Source organism: Passer domesticus, chromosome 2, assembly GCF_036417665.1.
Source record: "Passer domesticus isolate bPasDom1 chromosome 2, bPasDom1.hap1, whole genome shotgun sequence".
NCBI lineage: Eukaryota > Metazoa > Chordata > Aves > Passeriformes > Passeridae > Passer > Passer domesticus.
The window spans coordinates 31,105,152-31,128,180 of NC_087475.1; the positions used below are offsets into that span (position 1 = coordinate 31,105,152).

Below are 23,029 nucleotides of genomic sequence, written 5' to 3' on the forward strand. Positions count from 1 at the left end.
CCAGAGAAAGGTGTCCCTGATTATGGCTGAAACCAGGTGATCCTGAAGGTCCCTTCCAAGTGAAACTATTCTATGATTCTATGATCTGAAGGAAAATAAAGAAATCTTTGTAATTAAAAAAACAAACCCAACTTTAATTTGTTTATAGAATAACCCTTTATTTTACTATGTTATCAGGCACGTGGCCTGGCACTGTCCTCTGCTTGTACGGCCCTATCACACATGGGGAGAAAGATAATGTATTAAACACGAGCGGAAGCGTAAAAGCTCAAGGTGGAGATTCAGGGGTTAGAAGTCTTTGAAAACCTTTTGAGTTCATTCTCAAAAAATTATCAGACTGTCAGACTCAGCATGTCCCTTTGACTTCAGTACTCCTTGTGTTTTAAAAATCTAACCAAAAGAGCATTCATGTTCACTGCTGTATATTTACAGTATACAGTACAAATGAGAACAGTAACTGCCACTCAGATGTTGTAATGGTTTTTCCTTTAGATGCTTGATATTCTATACTGCTAAGTGCTGCCTGAAGGTTGATTTACAGTCTATTTGGAGGTAAAAACCAGCATTTAATACTTTAATTTCCTTGTCCTATTTTAATTCTTTTTTTTTTTCATAGCCAGGATGGAGTCCAAGAAAAATGCAAGTTTTGCAGATATGTTTATCGATCTTTGCTTTGTGATTTAGTAATGTGCATCATCTGGTTCTTACTTGTACATCTTAAATAACCAGTAAAGGAAGATGTTGAGCCAATGTTCTAAAATAAGGATATGTTTTATACATGTTAAATTGTAGTTTCTACATTTTCTAGATTTTCCCATTTCCTTTCCTGGAGTTTTAATTCCTCTGGGGCATATCATAAAGTCCTTACTCACACAAAACTACTTTTCTATTTACATTGTTTAGGTTGAAAACTGCATGAGGCAGTTAATATCTGCAATACAAGTATCTCCTTATCATTTGTCAGCAAAGTTAAATTGTTTTTTGACATACTAACTATTGAATAAAATATTAAGGTCACCAGTCCTTTTCTGGCAAGGATTGTCTTAAAAATCCAGCAGTGGCTCCAGATTAGTAGTCACAGTATTTATGCAAATTTTATGTTTGATGGCTCACATGCACCCAATTTTTTGTACTACTTATGTTAAAAAAAAAAAAAAGAAAAAAGAAAAAAAGAAAGCTGCCTCAGTTTGCATGGAGGTTTCCACATTCTCATCAATTCTATTCACACAATCAAGCTCTTTGGAAGTTAAATTTCAATTTATCATTTTCACTTTTGCACTTTTCCCTTTGACTTTCCCCTTGTGTTTGCCTTTCCCTCCATATTTATGCCTTTATCTAAGGGTTTTTGGCAAAGGGCTGTGGGCCTACTCTAATGTCCAGGAAGTAAGCTGGGAGAGTGCTCAGCATTTGATCATCACCATGCTGTGTGACATTGCACATCTTTTATTGTAATCGGAATTTCAATAGTCTCGTCAATACTGATGAAATTTATAATGTGCCAGGAGAACGCTCTCAGATTTAAGCTGTTTTCTTGTGTATTAAAGGCCTGTCATGGAACATTAACCATGAGACACCATCAAAATGGACTGACTTTAACAGAAGTTTAATGACCTAGAGCTGGAATTCAGTGCCCTTTCTCCTAGGAGAGCTACTTTATTACTCTACAAGTAGTCTCAGTTCGTTCACGGGACTGCTTGTAAGATGCACTCATTGAGATTAAAAAGGTCAGAATCTGTCCCTGTAGACAAAAGACTACTTTGACACTTCAGATTTCCTTTGTGCCGCTTTTGCTTTGACTAGTGAGCACTTCATCAGGTGAGTCATCCCCTTTCACTGGGACTAAAGCTTGCACAGCTTGATCTATTTGGATTTATGGGCATACCCCATTAGGTTACACCACTGAAGTGAAGGACACTGCTTTGAAATAATGAGGTATTCACTGTGAGCAAGTAATATTGGACTGGGGCTAGAAACACACTGTGAGCATGTTGGCAAAGGAGATGACTCCTCTGAAGTGGTCTGAGCTGGGTAATATTCTGTAGGACTAATAACCCAGAGGGGAAGATTTGTTGCATAAATTTGTTGCATACGGGACTGTGGCTTTAAATTCCTGCCTTACAGATGGCCCTAAGCACAGCCCTTGCTAAGGCACTGAAGGTAGGATTTCAAGCCTCCCTTTTATCCTGAACTTCCTTGGGGACATGCATTTTGCCTGCTAGGTGAGCAGGCAGTTCAGGCTCTACATCTTGAATGCTCAAAGCCATGAAGAGTGGGCCGGCCAAGTTGGCCTATGGACACTAAACAGACATGGTTGATTGTCCTGTTTCGCCTGCACTGCTTATCTTTATTGCTGGTCCATGTTCCTTCTGTGAGCTCACTAAATTCTGTAATTAGGCAAAAAAAAAAAATTCCAGAAAACAAACAGACATCCTTTATTTTTTCTTTTATTTTCTGAGAGAGAAAGCTGACAGGACTTCTTCAGAAGCCTCATTAGGTAGGACAGCAAAGACAACTGGCAGAAGTGCCCAGGTAGGAGCAGGGAACAGGGGAGGGAAATCTGGCATTTATAAATGGGACTGGTCCTCCACCACCAAAGTGCACTTGTGGTGGCAGAGTGGACTTAAGTAAGTTGCAGTCTGTTGTGAAATCTCATCTTTCAGTTGTCAGTAGACTTCACTATGAATCCTCTCAGTTGATCATAGCAACTTCCCTGCATGGCCTAAACAACCAATTTTGTGGTTGTTTAGGCTCAAGAAGAGGAGGCTCAGGGGGAAGTCCATTGCTCCCTACAACTGCCTGAAAGGAGATACAGTGAGGTGGGGGCCGATCTCTTCTGCTGTGCCTTCAGTGACAGGACCAGAGGAAACGGTCTTAAGCTGACACAGGGAAGATACAGAGTAGATATTAAAAAAAATAAAGTTCACTGTTTGTGTTGTCAGACATTGGAATTGGTTGCCCAGGAAGATGGTAGAGTCCTCATCACTGGAGGTGTCTAACAGGTGTGTGGATCTGGTGCTGGGTGACATGGATCAGTTAGGGGTTACGTGATAGTGCCGGGTGAGCAGTTGGACTGGATGATCTTGTAGATCTCTTCTAACCTTGATGATTCAATGATTCTATGATTCAGCTGGGCTAGTTTTTGTCAATTTTGCCACAAAAACTAGAAATTGAATTGTGGAAGAAGACTATCACCTTTCCCAGGCAACAATGACAGCATTATTCCTTCTGAGTACTAACAATATCAGAATAACTATGCAAGATTACACTATTAAACTGAAATAGTTTAATTTTAAATTAAAATTCAGAGTATCTTTCTGGGGAGGTTACCATGTTTTAAAAAGAAAGGAAAATTCAGGGAACTACAGGCCAGTCAGTCTCACTATGCTAAGGCACATAGAAAATAAGGAGGTGACTGATAAACCAACATGGTTTCACTAAAGGCAAATGTTTCCTGATAAATTTGGTCGCCTTCTACAAGAGTGTTACAGCAGTGGTGGATGAGGGAAGAGCAACCCACATCATGTACCTGTGCAAAGTGTTTGACACTGTCCTGCACAATGTCTTTGTCCCTGCACTGGACAGACATGGATTTGATAAATCAACCACTCAGTGGGCAAGGAAGTGGCTAAATGGTTGTACTGAAAGATTTGAGGTCAACAGCTTGCTGAGCAAGTGGACAAGTAGCATTCCTTGGGGGTCAGTACGGGGACCAGTGCTGTTCAACATCCTTGCAGGGGCACTCAGTGCACCCTCTGTAAATCTGCCAACAATGCCAAGGTGCGTGGTGCAGCTGACACATTGCAGGGAAGGGGCACCACCCATAGGGACCTGGACAGGCCTCAGAGCTGGGTCTATGCAAGCCTCATGAAGTTCAACAAGACCCCTGCACCAGGGTCAGGCAATCCCAAACACAAACACAGTCTGGGCATAGAATGGATAAAGAGCAGCCCTGAGGAAAAGGACTTGTGTGCTTACTGCCCTGAAAGTCAACCATATCCTAGGCTGCACCAAAAGTGTGACTAGCAGATCAAAGGAAGCAATTATGTCTTTCTACTGTGCTCTGGAATATAGACCTCAGCTCTGGAACCCCCAACATATAAAGGACATCATCCTGCTGAAGAGAATCCAGAGGAAAAAAAACCCAAAAATTACAATAATCAATCTTATTTCTTGTCAATTTTTTCTTTCATCTTACAGTATGAACCATAGAAATGCTAGAATTTTTCCCTCAGACTTTGATCACTGTATTACCATGACAACAATGTATTTATTGTAGCCATTATAGATGGACTTCAGGTGGCAACTGGATCTCTCAGAAGTCCATGGGTGAGCTTTTGGTCTCCAAACATCAAGATAAATGAAAGAACTACTCTCTCCCAAAGAGCTATCTAAGAGGTAACTTATCTGCTTTCAATTTTTTCAGCCAAGTCTACTGCCTTCCATCAGTTTAAATCTACTGACTATTTTAATTACATTGAAAACCAGGTCAAACTTTTGTTCACCACTTTGCTTTGCTTTTTGCTGACTGAAACCTGTAATCTGGCAAGTCAATGCATCAATCTGACAGGCTGTGACATATGGACATCACAAAGGTTTTTATTCTTACTGTTTACATTATTCTACTTTCTAGAGCTTTCCAGCCTTGCACCGCAGAAAGGTGTAAAGCTTTGTTCTTAAAGAGCTCACAGCTAAAGGATGCTGTTTTGCATACATATAGGCTTGCAGTGAAAAAATACATGATAGAAACAAGACCTATTTCTCTCCTGAAGACATTGATGCATGAGGGTAATCAAGTCACTTTAGCAATAAAAATAACTTCAAACTTAAGCACAAGGTTTAATACTTTGTTTAGTCAAAGGTATACTACAAAACACGCAATTCTAGCTCAGCAAGCAAGATAATGCAAGACTCTTAAAGACTGTGTTTCCTTTGCTTAGGGAGTATCCAGACAGACAATGAAAGTCCCTGTACACAAGGTTTTGTAGATAAATTATAAATATACATTAAAACTGCCATTAATGCCTGTCAATCTTCTTCTAAAAGATGTAATTAGAAGATCAAAAGACTAATTAGAAAATCTGTTTGATCTCAAGAGTTTGGTTATATACTGACAATCTTGAAATAATTTGTATCAGAAAGAACTGTTAAAGCTTTATGTAATTCTGAACTTGAGCAACTGATATTTTCTAAGATACAAAAATGGCACACAGATCTTAAAAATTAAAATTATCATTAAGGTAGTCATAAAAATTAGTACTTATTAGTAAGAAAAAACAATATTAATTTATTTAAACCAGGTAAAATGTATAACTTAAAATCTCAAAGAAGATGATTTAAACATACCAAACCCAATGTTTTCTAGCAGCAGAAACACCTGAAAACAATCAAGAAAGTGTGCAGCAAATATGGATTTTATACAAGGCTAGCCTCATTGGAGCTATCTCAGCTTCTGCCTTTTCTAGTGAGCGGTCTGGGGACAGAGCCTGCCAGGAAGCCTTGCCTGGTTCTTCCAGTTTCAAGAATCTTAGAAGAAACCACCACACTTGGTTATACAGAACATTTCCATGATTAAACCACTTGGGTTGAAATTCTGCAGTCTGGTGTCTGCCTGGGAATTTTGATGATTCCTATTTTCAGCCAGAAGAGTTAAGAAGTAGAGATTATATATTCATGAGAAAAGTTAGTCTTTGCTTTGCAGGTGTGTGTGCTCTTTGCAACAAGGATATCCTCATTTAAAAATCTGCCTGAATTGGGTAATGTTTAATAAAACTGAAGCTCATAGCCAACTACATTGAGAGTAATATTGTTATTTGAGTATTGGTTTGGATCAGGTTAAGCTAGCATTGCTGGCACAAAAGTGGTCCCATCCTTCCCCTGCCCATCCCAGCTTATGCCAGTAGTTGTGAAGTGACTTAGTGATCTGATTGTGAACTGCCAGTGAATTAAGCTGACTTAAAGTGACCAGCAACAACTAAACAAAACAATTATTTAATTATAGTGTGATTTCTAAACCATTAAGTACTGCATAGCAATGAATATACAGGAAGGGAGTAAATCAAAATTACACAGGCAGACTTAATTATACTATTTCTTAATTTGAGTGCTCAGCTTTGCATCCCTAGCAGTTAGCATTCAAGGCAGTTTCTGTGAGTGTGTGACTTTGCTAGGTCTCTAAAAAAATTGAAAACCTCACTATTTGGCATGGTTGTGTGAAATATCAGCAGCCTGCCACTCATTACAGCTAACAGGCCGCATCAGCCAGGGTGGTCACAGGGTCCTGCTGTGACAATGGGGGGACAATGGGCTGCAGTAAGAGGTAGGGTTAAGATGGCTCTCCTGTTGGGCTTTGAGGCACCACAGAGGGGCACCACATTTGCCAGCACTGGAATACCCTCACAGATGCCCACATGGACCAGCTTTTCCTGCCTGTCCTCCCTGACTGTCAGCTTGATGCCTCCTTCTTTACCTCAGACTCCTCCTCACCCCAGTTATACACTGCAGAATGAGCACATGCTCATCTCTATTTCTGGCTTTCCAAGTCCCAGGTACTTCCTAAGAACCCCACTTTCAGACTTTTCTCCATGCAAAAACCCTTCTCCTCCAACCTCTTCCTACCATGTCCCCATCCAATCTCCCTCTTCCAGGTTCAGCTCCATGCTTGCTCCCTTCAACACATCCTCTCTTTCCAGTAGATCACACCACCTCTTCCGTGTACTAAGGGCTTCTTTTCCATCTCTTCTTTTTCCTCACTGTCATGGATTACATCTGAAATTTCCTTGTCTCCTTTGCTCCTTATCTACGTGCCTTCTCCTACTGGTCATCATTTTCAACTCCATCCACGCTCACTGTTCCCACTCCTGCTCATCCATTTTTCACCCCAGGGTATTGTGTCCTTGCCTGACCTGTACAAATCCTTGAGTCTCAGCCTTGCCTCCATTTCTTCACTCAGCTGCCCTCAAGCCCCACTTCTCTTTTCATCCAGAAATGTAGAAAGTTCAGCAGTTACTCAAAGTGGCTTAAACCCACAATGGGTCCAAAGGAGATCCTTTGTTTTTCTCCCACCTGAGCAACTTATGTGGCTGCACAGTAATCCATCTTAGGAAAATGCAACAGCTAACAACCCATCCACATAAAGAAAAGGTTCAATTTCAGCAAGATCAGCTTTCTGCTCTGACATACTGGCATCCAGAGTAGGGAGTAAGGCAGCATCATCCTTTGCAGCAGCAGCAGAGATGTACATGGATGTGGTACTTTGACCCTGGCTGGATGCTGGTCTATTACTCCCCTCCTCAGCTGGATAGCAGACAAAATGTAATGAAAGAGTTAAAGATGGGGAGAGGGACTGGAGATCACCCACAAGTTACTGTCAGGGGCAAAACAGACTCAGCTTGGGGAAATTAATTTAATTTATTACTAATCAAATCAGACTAGGATCATGAGAAGTAAAACAAATCTTAACACCACCTTCCTGCCACCACTCCCTCTTTCCCAAGCTTGACTTTATTTCTGATTCTCTAACTCCTACCCACCAGTGGCATGGGGAGAGAGGGAATGGGGGCTGCAGTTAGTTCATCACATTTTGTTTCTGCCACTGTTTCCCCCTCGGGGAAAGGAGTCCATCCCCTGCTCCAGTGTGGGATCCCTCCCACCGGAGACAGTTTGTGGAGGACTCCAACAGGAGTCCTTCCCACAGGCTACAGTTCCTCACTAACCACTCCAGTGTGGGTTCCTTTACCAAGGGTGCAGTCCTTCAGGAAGGGACTGTTCCAGTGTGAGTCTCAAGTCCTGCCAGCAAACCTGCTCTGCTGTGGGCTCCTCTCTCCATGGGTCCACAGGTCCTGCCAGAAGCCGAAGCACCTTCTCCCCCTCCTTCTTCACTGTCCTTGGTGTCTGCAGAGCTGTTTCTCTCATTTATTTTCATTCCTCTCTTCTCTGGCCACAGTTACTCCTGCCCATAACTGTTTTTCTCCTTCTTCCATATGTTGTACAAAAATCAATGGTACCTTTGCTGACTGGCTTGGCCTTGGCCAGCAGCACCTCTGTCTTGGAGCCACTTGGCATTGGCTCTGTCAGACATGACAGAAGTTTCTAGCAGTTCCTCAGAAAATACACATCTATAGCCGTCACTACAACCTTTCCATGCAAATTCAATACAATGGATAAAACCAGTCTTGCAATTATGGGTTTAGCCAAAATGGGTAAGATTTGAGGAAGCAATGGGAAATCAGTCTTAAATGGAAAAATACACTATATAGGCAGTGCTGCCTGAGTTCAAGTAACATCTTAGGACTCCCAGTTACTGCTTTGTTCTTTAAGACAATGGTTTGCAAAGACAATGGCAGAGTGAGAGGAGATTCACATCAAATATATTTCTCCAAAAGAAACCTGCAGACTAGCTACAAAACAAGACTAAAAAGAAACTTCTAAAACATTATTAACTCCAGAATAAAATGCAAAAAAAAAGGGCTGGCCTGAAGTCAGACACTTCCTACATTCTAATCCCCCCAAAACAGGCAACTGCCACTGTAGTCACGCTCAAGTCAACGTGCAAGAAATGCAACAATTAAGGCTACTCATCATTTGAGGTTTTGGAACCCATTATCCATATTCTATTCAGGTGTAGTCTGTATTTCAAATTTTGGGGGACACTGTCAGTGAGGAATGTGAAAGAATCTTCAACGAACCCTATGCTGGAAACATTTTTCTGCCAACTCTACTATGCTCCCCTCAAACATTCTTTTGCTGGGATAGCTCATTCTGCTCAGGGAAACAGTTTAGTCTTGACAGAAAAGTACCTGCACACAACACACATCTATTAGAGGAAGTAACCACTGTGCTCTTACACTCTGGCTCACCAAACCAACCTTCCTGCACAACCATTTCTGAGCTCTCTCTGCAGTGCCTTTCTCTTTCCTTCTCTGTGTTGCAAAACATTAATCTAGATTCATAACTCAGATCCTCAAAAGAAGCGAGAAAGGTTACATCAGTGCCTGAGTCACTTTAAGTTTTGTACACAAAACTGCGAAAAAACATTTTTCATGAATGAAGTCGCTAGAAAGAGCCAAAGGTTTGGGTATGTTTTCACTGCTGACAAATACTTAATAAATTTCAGAAACCTTCTGTGGCTGATGCAACGTGAGAAATCCTCAGAGGACTTAGCATACAGCACCGTCTTCACACACAAATAGTCAAAAGTACTCTGCAAAAGAACACTGTCCTCTTCTTGGGCTGCCAGATGGGTGAATCTTAAAACTGACAAACATGAGGCTGCAGAGCAACCAAAAAAATTCTAATTATAAACCTACAGCACATCATCCAAGCCATATGCAGAGTAATTCAAAATAAGGAGAAACAGAGGAACAATGGGTAGACAAAAGCATAAAGTTCAGGCCTGCTTCTCTTCTTGAGACCATAGAGAGACAAAAAGCAGCCTCCCATAAGAACAAGGCCCCTTTGTAGCATTCTGATTTTCAGACAGTACATCTTACTTCACAGCTGCCGTGCTACCGCGATGACTGCTCCCTTTCCACCCAAGCCATCCTCGCTGCTCTACACATGAGTCAGACTGGAGACCTGCTCAGCCCCTAAATATGTGCTTAAGTCTTTCCATATTCAGGAAAGAAAGTCAGATGAAATTCTGAGTAATGAAAAGCATGTCCTTAAGTGTTTACCTGAATGAAGCTGCTCTGCTGAATTTGTGCGAAAACGTCAAACGCATGTCAGGCAAACTCAGGATCTTCCACAGCACTCCTGTTTGCAGAGCCTCTGCCATGAAAAGCACTGTGTCCCAAAGGGGGAAAAAGTTTTTCCTGGAGAGCAGCCCAGAACGAAAGGAGCCATCAGATCAAAGATAAGTCTTACCTCCCCCGCTACACCCCTCACTTCCCCAAACAGCAGATCAAGGCAGAGGAGGACTACAAAAAAGGAAAAAAATAGATTCGTTTTCCAGCAGAAAAATGAGACATTTCCCCAACTCCCTTGGTTTCTCCAAGCAATGCAGCTAGGAGCAGGCTGCTGCTTGCCTGGAAGCTCATAGACCACAAGATGTGAAGTCAGGGAGTGCCAGTAACAAGTTATTTATTGGCATCTTCTGTCTCCAAGCCACTTCATGGCTTGGCAGTATGCAGGAGGGTGCTCAAACTGACCACAGCAGGACGACCTTTCTGCTTCCACAGACAGAATGGTCTCCAGCCCCCACGATTCAAGAAGCCATGGATACTTTTGTTTGTTGGCCATTATTCATTAGATTTGGGAGACCAAGCTGTTTAAACTCAGACTTCTTGGAGCAAAGAAAAAAATGTTGCACGTTTTACATTATGTCTTGCAAATATGAAAGCTTGCTGCAATCTTCAAACACAATATTTATGAATTGGTCTTTCAGCCAAATCCACTTTTGCATAAGGATATACAGCTGCTAGTACCCAAAAGTATGATAGTTCCCAAATATATCTTTGCCATTTTTAAAATCGTTCTAGGGGCTTGAAAATAATATTTTCTTTCATTGTAAGTGAATCTCTAGTTCTGATGTTTCAAAGACAGTCTGAAATTAGCTGGGTTTTGTGTGTGTGTGTTTGTTTGTTTGTGCACAAGAATAATTGATTAAATCAGCACAAGCGTAACTGATTATACACTCTCACAAAACTACTGAAGAATTCAGCAGCAAAACCAGCAGTATCGTGAAGAGCCATACCCAATTTTTATGCTTACATCTCCTATATGGAATCCCCTCTTAATTATACAGTAGCAAATTTGGAATACGTCATCACCTCATACCACAGGATATTATAGATTTTGAATGAATGTAACCTGAATTTTTCAACACTGTTAAATAATTTTTTAAGATGTCTCTTTAAACTTTTTCATTAAAGGGGAAAATTTGCATAGAGGAATATTTAAACACTCACAACTTACAAGGAATGTCAGCCCTCTTTCATTAACCAGAGCAATGACCCTCTAATAGTTTCACACTGAGAAAAAATATGGCAAGAAAAAATATGCACAGAAATATGCCAAGTCTAATGCCAATCAGGACTTTGAAAATATATATATTATATACTGGTCAAATGAAATGTGAAATTCAGACTTAAAAATTGAACTTACATCCTTCAGTCCTCTGAAAAATCATCTATTTTTAATGGAAATAGAAAAGCTATCTTTATCAAATTTCTCACTCAGTTGACAACAATAAATCTATTGTTCAGATGTAGTGGAAATGGGTCTTTGGAAGAGGAGGGTTTTAAGAAAATCAAACAGAAATTGCATCAAAGAAGAAATGCTTCTTTAACTGTCATTACTCTCTATATATAGCCTGCAGTTTTTGATTCATTTTAGATTTGCCAGAATAACAGGCAATTGGGCACCATGAAAAATTATTTTTTTTATCATTCCCGTAAGAGAAAATGCATTTGCTTGTTTAAGGGAGAATAAGCGAGTTTAGTGTTATGCCTTTTACTTTAAGAAGTATGTCTGCAGGGATCCAGATGCTGAGAAGCAGAAAGCTGATAACTTTAGCTTGAAATGCTACACTATACATTAAGAAGCATATACCTACTATTTATTTCACAAGCATGAATTAGGCCTTGTGACAAAGTCAGACTTGCAAGAAAATAACAATACTTGTCACTCTCCAAATGCTTTCCATCTGAAAAATAAAAACAATTAAGAGGTAGCAGGGTGAGGGGGGCACCCAAGCCACTGTGCAGGAAACCAATGGAGCTGGGACATCCAGGGAGAGCTCCAAATCCATCAGGCGCTGCACAGCTGGAAGCAAAGTGACAAGGTAGTGCCTGATGCATCCTAATCACAGAGGTGGATCAACACCCAAAAAACCCCTTACTGTAGCTCCTCCTGCTCCTCTCAATGGCCTATTTAGCATCCCAGAGCCCCTGCTTCATGCCCCCCTCTGACACCTGGTTATGACTGGCACCCAGAATTGTTCAGACCCTACAATACTCTGAAAAGCTGTCCTAGTTTACAGATCAGAGAAGTGATGCACAGAAAGCATTATGTATGTGGTCTAAGCTCATAACATTGCACAGCAGAAGAATTATGAATAAAACCCATTTCTCTGGAGATTTCCAGTTTTGTCACCCTCAACAAAACCCCTTTTACACAGATTTCAAAATCCGCAAGTATTTTTTTCTGACTGCAATACTATGCCAAATATTTATTTTATCAGTCCAAAACTCAATTTACTGAAACCCTGCATCAATACTTCAGAGGAAATTCTAGGATTCTACCCAGAAGAAGAGGAAGGATTACTGAGATGAATATTGTGCAAATAAATCTCTGCCTGGATCACCAATCTTACAAACTGCTGCTTTGCCCTAAGGCAAGTACCTTAAAATAAGCACCTGAACATAGAAGGGGTCTAAACAACCTAAATGAAATTCCTGGAAACATGTATGATGAATATCAACTTTTTACAGTGCCGTAGTCAGTGAAGGTGAGAATAGCAGACTGAAAGAGAGTGCGAGACAAGTAAGAGGAGAGAAGAAAGGAGGGGAGGGCAAGGTGGAAAGTAGAAGGTGCTAAGACCTGAGAGAAGTAAAAAGAAAAAAGATCCTAGTAAAAGAAGCTAAAGATTCAAAACCAGAAATATAAAAGGAGAGGGAAGAGTTAGAATACAAGGTGAGATAAAAATTTAAAATTAAATAAAAAAAATCAAACCCAGAAAGTGAGAAAGTTTAGACCTTTTAGAAACTCAAGTCAGTAATTTTCTGTAAGCCCAACTCTCCTTGATTTTTGCCTTAATGGGAGTGGAAGTTTTGCCTTAATGAGGAAAGCAGGACAGGCACCAAATGCAGCTTCATTTGTTATACTTGAATAACAGCAAGATATAACAAGATATTCTGTTGTTGAAAAAGATGATGCATTTTTGAATAAATACGGATGTTAGAAGCCAGGCAGTATAAATGTAATTGCTACAACGAGCTGAGTTACATCAGTGTGCGTCAGCTGACAATAAGGTCCTTTGTGCTGGAAAGAAAGAAAAAAGATGGAAAAAAAAATGACTGGTGCTACTCTACAAACAATCAAATTAAAGGCCCAGAATTATTCCAGCAAAGCTTCCATCGACTCCAGTGACAGCCCAGAAACAAAGAAGATTCTTCAGTCCTTCTTATAAAAAAAATATAAATACAGGAATGACTATGAGTGACCTATTTATTTTTTATCAGTCTTGCTCTTGCTGAAATTGTTGGAAATGCACCCAGCTGCTTTACAGAACTATTGTTTGATGAGGCTGTTTATGTGAAACTATCTTTCGCAAATATTGTATTACTATATGAAAAAACAAAAAGCCTTAAAAAGTAGATTGGAGAATAAAATATTCTTCTCATCCTCATAGCCAAAGATAAAGCAAATTATAACAACTCGTTTTTTATCTGATGAACAGGATGAAGATTTTGCCTGAGTAAATGGTGGCCTTAATGGTCCATGTAGAAATAATATAGCTGTCTTCCTCTTTATAAATTATAAACTAAAGGAACCCTCGCTGGAAGTGTAACTGGAATGTGGGTATGTCTAATGCAAAGCCCCCAGTTTAATATCTTTTCCTGTTTTATATGTCAACCAGGAACAGACAAAATGCCACAAGTAAAATCCATAGAATTACCAATAAAAACACCAAGGCAGATATTTTGAGAGAGAATTAGAATATTAGATATTTTGAGAATGAGAATTAGAAATAAGAGAGAAATATCCTATCTCTAGCTGATCATGCTGCACACAGTATTTATTATTGACTAGATTTTGCAAGCCTACCGTTCTTATGCATAACATGGGAAATATGTCAATTCTCCCAAAGTATTAATGAGAGGTGTCCCACCCAAACCAAGAAGTCTAGGACATGTTCAAAGTCAGATTTATTCAGCCACTGACTCAATCAGATAGCCAGGAATGCTCAAGTTTTGCACAGTTACATCCACCTGTTGATTTAGAGATTACAGGTGGAAGCTGCCTTATTAAAATTGTTCTCCAGCTTAAAAATTTGACACACCTAACAGAGGGAATCAAGACAAAAACAGTCTGGCCTGCTTATTGATGATAAAAGGATAATAAATGATCAAACTCAATTATTACTGTTTGCAGGGCTAACATTATGCTTAAAGAAATTCATTGCCATCTGCAAGACTGTTAAAATTGATTACAATTTTCTTGTGCTGGTTTTCTTCCCAATGGTTGAATAGTATTGTCTGTTTTTAAAGGAAAAAAACGCCAAAGCTGCTTGAATAATAAATTGTTTATCCCTTGACAGAACAAACCATAGTGATGAACTTTAAGACTGGTTACCAAATTAGAAATGAGAGTGAAAAACAAGTACTTTCCTGTTCAAGGCTTTGTTTTTAATGTCTTTTTATTTTTAACTAGATTGAGTGCTGATTACAGAAAACTCAAGGCTACCCAGACATCAGGCTGCTCAATTGACTGGAAAGTTTGATGAGTTCTCTAAAAAGTCAGGCCTGTGCATTAAATTAAGTCAGTATCACTGGTTCTAGATAATTTAAGGGGGAAGAGAGGAAAAGGTTAATATTGCTTATTAAATAATGCTAAATGAGATCAAAGAAGACGTGCAGGATTCAGGAGGGCTCTTGGAGCTCCGGTTGTTTCCCCAGGCTGCTTATGCAACCTTGTTTGTGCAGGCAGTGCAAGGGCCTGCCATTTTATTACATAAGGTAGCCCAAAAATATACAGCTAGGCAGTTGTGAGCTCCATTAAGTGCTGCACTGGAGCTTCTGTATCAGTTAGCGTCTGGAAATTTTAGGAAACTACCAGAAGGACTTAAAACATTGCCGAGTTTGGGATCGGTGCTTGTTGTTTTAATAGCAATAGACCTCATCCAAAAGCCAGCAAAATACCAAGTGTGAGCTGTGTTTTAATCCATTGTGCTTTGACCACTGCTTGAGTGAACAGCAATACAGCCTTTGGTTTAGCACAGCCGCTGTAAATGCAATCCATGGCTTTAAAATCTGCCTTTCAGATGATTAAGCAAATTGTCTGGTTTAGTAAACAGCAGTCAACACAACATTTCTGTTTTAACCAGTGCTTAAATTCAGTGGATAGCTGAAGAAATTTAATTCCCAGTCCTCTCATTCTCAGTTCAGAATGTCAAAGCCTGGTCTTGTAGAGACAGATGAAACTTTAACTACAGCAACACCTCGTCAGGGAAGATGACCACCTTGCCCTGAATCCTCTCCCTGATACCAGGCAGCAGGGAAGGCTGGGGAAGCCTGTGTCAGCAGGGCAGGCATGTAGCAGTATTACAGTCTCCCAGCAGGGACTTCTTCAGCCAGGCATTGTATCTCGTTATTCAGTGCCTTCAGGTGGGATTGCTTCCCTGAATGAACTGCTTTCTGAACCTACTTGAACCCGAGAAAATAATCCTCACCACGACTGCACAGCTCCACAACAGGACACCACGGAGGGCGCTCAAGCAGTGTACACTGCTTTTTGGGGTACAGTTCTGCACCATGCCTTGGCTATTCTTCAGAGCACTTCAACTAGCTCCTCCCAGCCAGCCTGTTCCATGGCAGATCTGTGGTAATGGAGCCAGCTCTGAGCAGGGAGGGTGCAAGCCACCAGAAGCATCTCGGCCTTGGGAACTGAGGGGGTCAGATACTGGTCCACTTTGTTTTGCAGAGGACACAGGGAGACCACCTGGCTCAGCAGCCCCTCTCAGCCATGGCCAGACACAGGTGCTGAGGAGCAAGTATAAAAACAAGGCAAACCAGTGGTGGTATTTCTTCAGGATACTCACCAAGCTTCCAAAATATGCAGCTCAAAACTTCCTATGCCAGAGGCAGTGGTTTTAAATTTAATAGCCCTTGATGGATTTCTCTTCCATGAACTCATCCAGTCACCTCATTAGCTGATGTAACCTCTCAGTATCCACATCCTGTGGTGAGGAGCTCAGCAGTCTGACCACGCCATGTGAAGAGCAATCTCCTTTTGTTTCCATTCCTGCAACTGCCTGCCCAGTGCCCTCTGCTGCTGTGGCTGTGATCAGTCATTCCTGGTTTCCGTCTCCATGCTTTGCTTAATTTTACAGATGTTTGTGGCATCACTTTATCAGCATTGTCAGTCCTGAGACAGGAGTCACTGTGTTTCTCTGATCACCTTTGCTACGTCCCTCCAAACCTTCTCCCTCACCATTATCCATCTCTATGTGGGGGAATCAACAGCACAGGACACTGAAGATACAGCACATTACAGCTGCTACAGTGAAATAATGAGGATTCTTTTTTATTATTTTCCATCCTTTTAAAAACAATCTTAATGTTCTATTTCCCTTTGGTTTTTAACTCACACCTGCACATTGCATTGATTTTTTTCTTTCTGAGTTGTCCACAGAAGATTTTGTCTAAGCTTTGGCTTCACCTTCAGTGACCAGTAGCAATTACTTTATTTGATTATAAATATATTTCCTTCTACTTATTTTCAAACTGACATGCATATTACATTTATATCACATGAAGATACTCAAGGAGAAAGGCTGATTGAAATGCCCCAGTAGATGACACTTTGTCATGCCAGCACTTCCTGTACATTTTGAAATTAGAGGTTTCATAACTGAATTTCCAAGTTTCAGTTCTGATATCAAATGTACATACACATCCTCTATTTTTTTTCCCTGTATCATCATTTCACTTGGCTAGAAATCTTCTATTTTATGCAGATCCCTAAGAACGGTAATAAAACAGCTGAAAAACACCTTCTGTCATAATCAGGCCAGCAGAAGCCCAGCTGTTTTACATAGACTCGTGCCCAAGTAGAAGGTTAGATAACCACCATTTCCCACCATTTACATGGTCATTTTTGGAGTATCTTGCTGCTCAAGGCATGCTACCTGCCACACAGACACAGGAGAAAGAGATGGCATTGCCTCAAAGTACCTGCAAGTAAAGGAGAGGACAAGAAACAGCAGGCAGATGGGCTACTATAATACTGGTACTATAGTATGGCAATACTTTTTCGTAGTAACAAAGGTCCAAGCTCACCAGTGACCTAAGTTTTGGGAGGGCTTTATTTTGCTGAAGTCACAGGTGAATTTTCAGACCAGAGCAGGATTAAAACCAGCACTGGGGATGCGTAAGACCATTCTTCCCAAACGTGGCAGGCAGCCTGCAATAAACACTGATTTCTGCCATGGTACTTGGACAAAGCAAGAGAAGTGTCTTTACCAAAGTGTAATTACAACCAGCATTTTGGTTGGACTGAGCTGTGCCTCATGGTTTGCCTTCAGGGAGAAAAGACAGAGGAAAAGAAGCATAAAAACCAATATTTATCCTTTTATCCCCAAAATGTACATCAAATTTATGTGGACGAGGCCAAGAAAGCCATTCCCCTAAATCCCTCAATCTAATCTGCCAACATCCCTGAGCCACCACAAGATGAATGCAAGGAGCAGAGAATGAACCACATCTGCAGCTTCTCAGCTCCTTCTTCAGAGCATGAGCCTACATGGCCCACATCCCTTGTGACCCCCTTGCCTTTCCTGCCCTGCAGCTCTTGTATTTTTGAATTCAGCTGCCAATATACTGTTTTACATACATATATATATATATATGTTTATATTCTGTGTCCCATAGCATGTCACAATGGCTTTAGTCCCTCCCAAAAACCAGCAGTGCCCAAATAAATCCACCACCATCTATGCATTCTGCTTAAATGGTATTACATGGTGTTTCCTTTTCAAACTTCAGTAGTCAGACTCATGAAATCAGTCTATCAGCTGATGCAGATTACCCACTGAATTAAATTAGCTAAAATACAAATATTTGCATGGCCTCAGCCTACCTTTTCACGAAGTTTTATTAAGATCAAGGATTGACAGACAGTTAAGCTAAATCCAGGAAAATTATTTTTTTATACAGATAATGATCCCTCTACAAAATCGGCAATTCAAGTGTATCTCCCCTAAGAGCTTCTAGACACAAAACTGTAAACACAAATGGAAGTTACCTAAGTTCATCCAAGACAGAGAGAAAAGCAATTAAATGCACATGAAATGTGTATTTGGCTGTATTTTTAACTGTATGACATTTGGCTGTATTTTTAACTGTATGACATTTACCAATCCAGGAGAGAGGCAAAGAAGCAGAAGCAGGGGCTGAGAAACACAGCAGGCAGTGTGGGGAGGAAAATGAGAAGGATGAAAAAGTAGTAGTACCATGCCCACATCATTGAAAGAATGGAAACCATTGTGTTTTTGCATGCTCAGATCTCCTGTCCCTGTACACAACAAGTGTCAACTTCCTTCTTTCCACCATTCCTTCTCTTGGCCTGGGTTCACCACCTCTATCTACAGTTCCCTTCACCTTGTTCCCAAGATTTGTCATCTATGACCCCACAAATCCTTTGTCTCAATTCTCTGCTCCTCAATTTCTCTACATATCCATCACCAGTACTTCTTAGAAGTGAGACAGTCCTAGTCCCACAATTTCTTGCCACCATGCAGGTGAATTAAGCAGTTTCCTCCTTCACCCTTCCATGGCATCACCAGGCACACTTTGCCACCAAAGACACAGTTGAGAAAGTCTTCAATTCTCCCTCCTGTGCCCACTGTAGAAGCAACACCCTGGAAGAATAACTGGGGGCAAAGTCCACTCAGCCCATCAGCCACCAGCTGGAGTGCTCTCATCCTTCCCAGAAAGAGGAGCAGTAGCTCAGCTCCTAACAGTGCTGGGATGCTCAGCATGCCTAGTGCTGAGAACATCTTCACTTGAGTGCAGTGGTCAAGCCCACAACAAGTCCTCTCCCAAGAGCACATGCCCTGAGCATCGTGATAAAATTATATGGAGAGAAATTCTGGAAGATTCTCAGAAGATAAACAAAAGGCACACCCCCGTCGCAAGATGATCCCAAGCAAAATATCTTTTCCCTGCTCCAAAACACGATGCCACAAGAATTTAAGTCTCAAAGAAAGTGTTTCTTAGCATAGTGAAAAAATTCAGACTCCCAGACAGATCAAGGTCTCCTAATGCAGGACGTATACCTAAACCATCTTCATCAAATATGTGGTCAAAGAACAAGTTTACGTCTTACCATGTTCTCAGAAATAATCAAACCACTTAATCTGAAACTTCCCAAAGACAGTCTTGTCTTCAGCAGACACTCAACCTGGAAAATACCAGCCTAGTTTTAAGCTTAGCTAATGCATAATCACCTGACAGCAAAGCATTGTACTAGAAAGCACTAGCTAATTTTAACTGCAGACAGCATTGCTGCCTATGATGAAAAAAACAACTCCTTCAAGGGTTCTTGCATGCTTCAGGGTAGAGATTTGGGCAAAAAAAATCATAATTCTGTGGATTCAACCATGCAAATGTACAGGAAGGCACCTTTATTTGTGAGGGAAAACTAATTTAGGAAAGCTCAGTGTCTTCAAGCTTTGGTGCAGGGCACAGAAGTGCTTCCAGTTTGGGGAATCACCCTGATGTCACATACCTAGTTCTAGAAAATATTCATTTTCACATCTTCAGTGAAATAATGTACAGTTTGGCTATCACATTCTCCAAATGCTCCTGGTCATCTCTGCAGAGCAACCCTGTGCTCATATTCATCTACTGAAATGTATGCAGGATTGGGCCCTCCACCAGCTGATAGCTCTCGAATCAGACGTGGATCAGTGGATGAGCTGGCTATGTCTGGACACTGTGAACTCTTAATTATTTAGCACCACCAAACAAACTAAACCCACAGTTTAGGGCATTAGCATCTCACACTGGGGTATATGAGATAATTTTCCACTTCAAGAGGCAACCACTTGTTGAACTGAATGCTCAGGTTGGCTGTGCCCATCTGAGAGATCCCTACAGCCCTTCTGGAGGTTTAGCGCCATGAAAAAATCCAAGTTCCTCTGCTGGCTGTAACGCTTATAACCACTAATTATTTCTGAGTCACTTGAGTGAAAGTAAGCTGCCATCCTGTAGACAGCCAGGGAGTCGGAGCAAAGTTTCTGGATGAGCGTGCTTGTTAATTGACAAATCAGGCTAGTGACCATAGAGGAAAACACCACGGCACAACTCCGTGTGAGGCCGGTGCTGCCGTTCAGCCGTGTATTCAAATTTAAGGTTTACCCGTTCCACACACGGATGCAAAGACGCGGGAGGGGAGTTCTGCGCAGGGCTGCTGCAGCAGCACGGCTCTCCCAGCACTCGACACAACCCCTGCTCCCCCCCGGAGCCTTCACCCATTCAAAATCCCCACTGGTCCGACTGGAAGTTTTCCGTGAGCAAACACCGCCCGGTCGCATCGCAGACCCTGTTCCAGTCTAGCTTGTAGGAACCCCCAAAGTCAGGAAGGGTCCAACCACACCAAAACGAGATGGCGAGGAGGACTGCTTAGGGGGCAACTTATTTTCCAAACGGAGGGGCCCGCCGGCCGGACCCCGCCAGCCCGGCCGGGACAGACCCGCCGCACACAGGCGGGCTCCCCACGGAAACTTTCCCGCGGCAGAGCCACGCCACCCGCACCAGCGGGCAGTCCGTGACCCCCGCGGAGCTGACCCCGCCGCCGCCGCCGCGGGGGTCACGCGTGGCCGAGCATCCCGCGCGTGTGCCCCGGGCGGGCGCCCCCCGGGCGGGTGTCGCGGGTGGGCGCCCACGGGACGGAGGCAGGGTCGGGGCCGCACGGCCGCGTTACCTGGGGTGCCGGTGCTGCGGGAGCGCGGCGGGGAAGTCCCAGCCGCCGCCGCCGCCGCCGCTGCTGCTGCTGCTGTCCGCGGTGGCCACCTGGGCGCGGGAACCGCCGCCGGTGCCGGTGCCGCCGAGCTGGATGCCGCCGCTTTTCCGGTGCCTCCCGGTGCCGTTGCGGCAGCGGCCGCCGCTGCTCCAGCCGCGCAGGAGGCCGGCCTCGGGAGCCGGCAAACTCTTCCTCGCCGACGAGGAGCCGGGGACGCTGCCCGCCTCCTGCCTGCCGCCGGTGCCGGTGCCCTGTCTCATGGTGCGCGGGGCCGCCGCATGCCGCTCTGCCGCCGCCCCGGGCGCCGCGGGACCCACGCGCGCCGGGGCCAGGGGCTCCGCCGGCACCGGGAGGCCGCCGGGAGCCCGGGCTGCTGCGGGGGAGTGCGGAGGCCAGAGGCCGGAGGGGCTGCTGGCTGGGGCTCCCGCTGGGGCATTAAGTTGGACGCGCGGCCTGGAGAGGCAGGGCGGGTGCGGGGGCTGCGGGGCCGATAGTTCTCCGCGAAGTTGGAGCCCGGCGGGCGAGGCGGGGGCATCCTCTCCGCCGGCCCTTCATCGCCGCCCGCCGCCGCCTCCCCTCGCCTGCCCCCGCCGCCGGGCCACCGCCCCGCGCCCTCAGCCGGCGGCTCTGCGGGGGCGCGCCCCGCGCCCCGCGCCCATGGGCGCAGCCGCGGCGCCGGCGGCAGAGGATCTCCCGTGCCGGTTTCCTCCGCCGCTCGTCGCCTTCTCCGGCAGGGAGCGGGGGGAGCTACGGGGGGGGTGAGGGCCGGGGGCTGCCCAAACGCGAGGGTGTTGCTCAAAATGGGTCAGGGAGGGGGAAAGGGACCCCGGCGCTCGGCGCCCCCCTACCCGCGGTGGGCGCCGGGAGGGCCGGGCTGGGGCGGTGGGTAGCGAGAGGGCTGCGGAGGAGCTCTCCCGCCCCGGCTCCTGTGCACAAGTGCAGGGAATGTTCCACTGACCTACATATTTTTCCAAACATACGTGACCTTTTTTTTCTCTCTCTCTCTCTCTCTCTCTCTCGTTCTGTGGGAGGAGACAGGCGAGGATCCAAGAAAAGGAGAAGCTGGAAAGAGAACGAAAGGGGAAGCAGGGAAAAAAAAAGCCCTCAACCAAAGAGCCAGCCCCACATCAAGGATGGTTTCACGCTGCCGCCGCGAGCGAACCCCGGCGTGCCCACGTTTACATATGTCTGTAGCGATACCCCCGCTCCGCACCGGCGGGCGCCGCGGCAGCCTGACCCCGGGAGCGCCGGCGGCCCCGCCGCGCAGGACTGCGCCCGCTGCCCGGCCCCGGCTCCCGGGGCGATCCGGCGGGACCCCTGCGCCGCTCCGCCCGGCGAGCTCGGGATGCCCTCCCCGCTCGGCTCCCGCCTCAGAGGGCGATCCCGCGCCCTGTCCGTGCCCGCTGTCCCGGCGGTGGTGGCGGCGGGAACCGGGCCGGAGCGCGGCACGGCACCGCGCTGCCCCGGGGCAGGCTCCCGGCCTCGCCGGGCACAGGCAGCAGCTCCCGATCTGGTTATGCAACGGCGCACAGGCAATTGGAGCAAAACCTTGACAGAGAGCGCTTTTTTTTTTTTTCTTGTTTCAAAGTAGGTCATTCTTTTTATTCCCTATTTTGCCGCCTTCTTCCTTTTTTTTTTTTATTTTTTTTTTAAATTTATTTTTTTTCTGTAATACTCGTCCTCTCGTCCTGCAAAGTGGCCAGTAAGGGAGAAGGCGGTGTGCTCGAGCCCGGTAGGAGCTGGCGATCGGAGCCTTGCTCATGCCTCGACGGGCTCTCCTGCCGGCTTCTGGCGGCGGCTCCGGAGTTGCCCTTCTTTCCCAAGGAAGGCAGAAGTGGCCGGGAAGCAGGGGCACGGCTCGGGCAGAGCCCGCCGCTCCCGGCCGCGCTCCCCGCGCCTCCCGCCGGCTCAGCCCCGGGAGCCGCGTCCCCCGGGCCTCGCCGGCTATTGCCCGCTGCCGCCCTCGCACCGCCTGTGTACCCGGGGCTTGTTGGCACTGCCGGGAGACACCTTTCACCGGCAGAAGGGGTTTTTCTCCGAGATACAGTATATGCTTTCAGAAGAGTTGTATTTTTTCTGTTCAGAGGAGGGTTTTGATGGGGAGGGAAAGCCCCCGTATGGAGGTGCAGGCTGTGTCCCTCCAAAAGGCCTGACTGCACAGCCATGCCTCTTCCAATAGAGTTTGTGTGGTGGGCCAGGTGCTGTTTGCCCATGTCCCCCAATGTCTCCTTTTGTAAAGACGCCTTAAACCTCGCAAAATATCCACCAGCAGAGAACACTGCCCACCCCGGGTATGCGCCTGTGGGTGCAGCATGTGCACTGATGGTTGCTCCAGCTACCTGGCCCC

The 23,029-nt window shown here is 44.5% G+C and overlaps 1 protein-coding gene across 3 annotated transcripts in view; it reads right to left on the reverse strand.

Annotated features, from left to right (window-relative positions):
* NPAS2 (neuronal PAS domain protein 2) overlaps positions 1-22,191 on the reverse strand; it is a 105,510-nt gene extending 83,319 nt beyond the window's left edge. For all 3 annotated transcript variants that reach the window (XM_064408079.1, XM_064408078.1, XM_064408077.1), the window contains exon 1: positions 20,644-22,191. In XM_064408079.1, coding sequence (XP_064264149.1) covers positions 20,644-20,942 — 299 coding nt within the window. In that variant the 5' untranslated portion in view covers positions 20,943-22,191. The remainder of the gene's footprint in view (positions 1-20,643) is intronic.
* Positions 22,192-23,029: the final 838 nt, after the last annotated feature.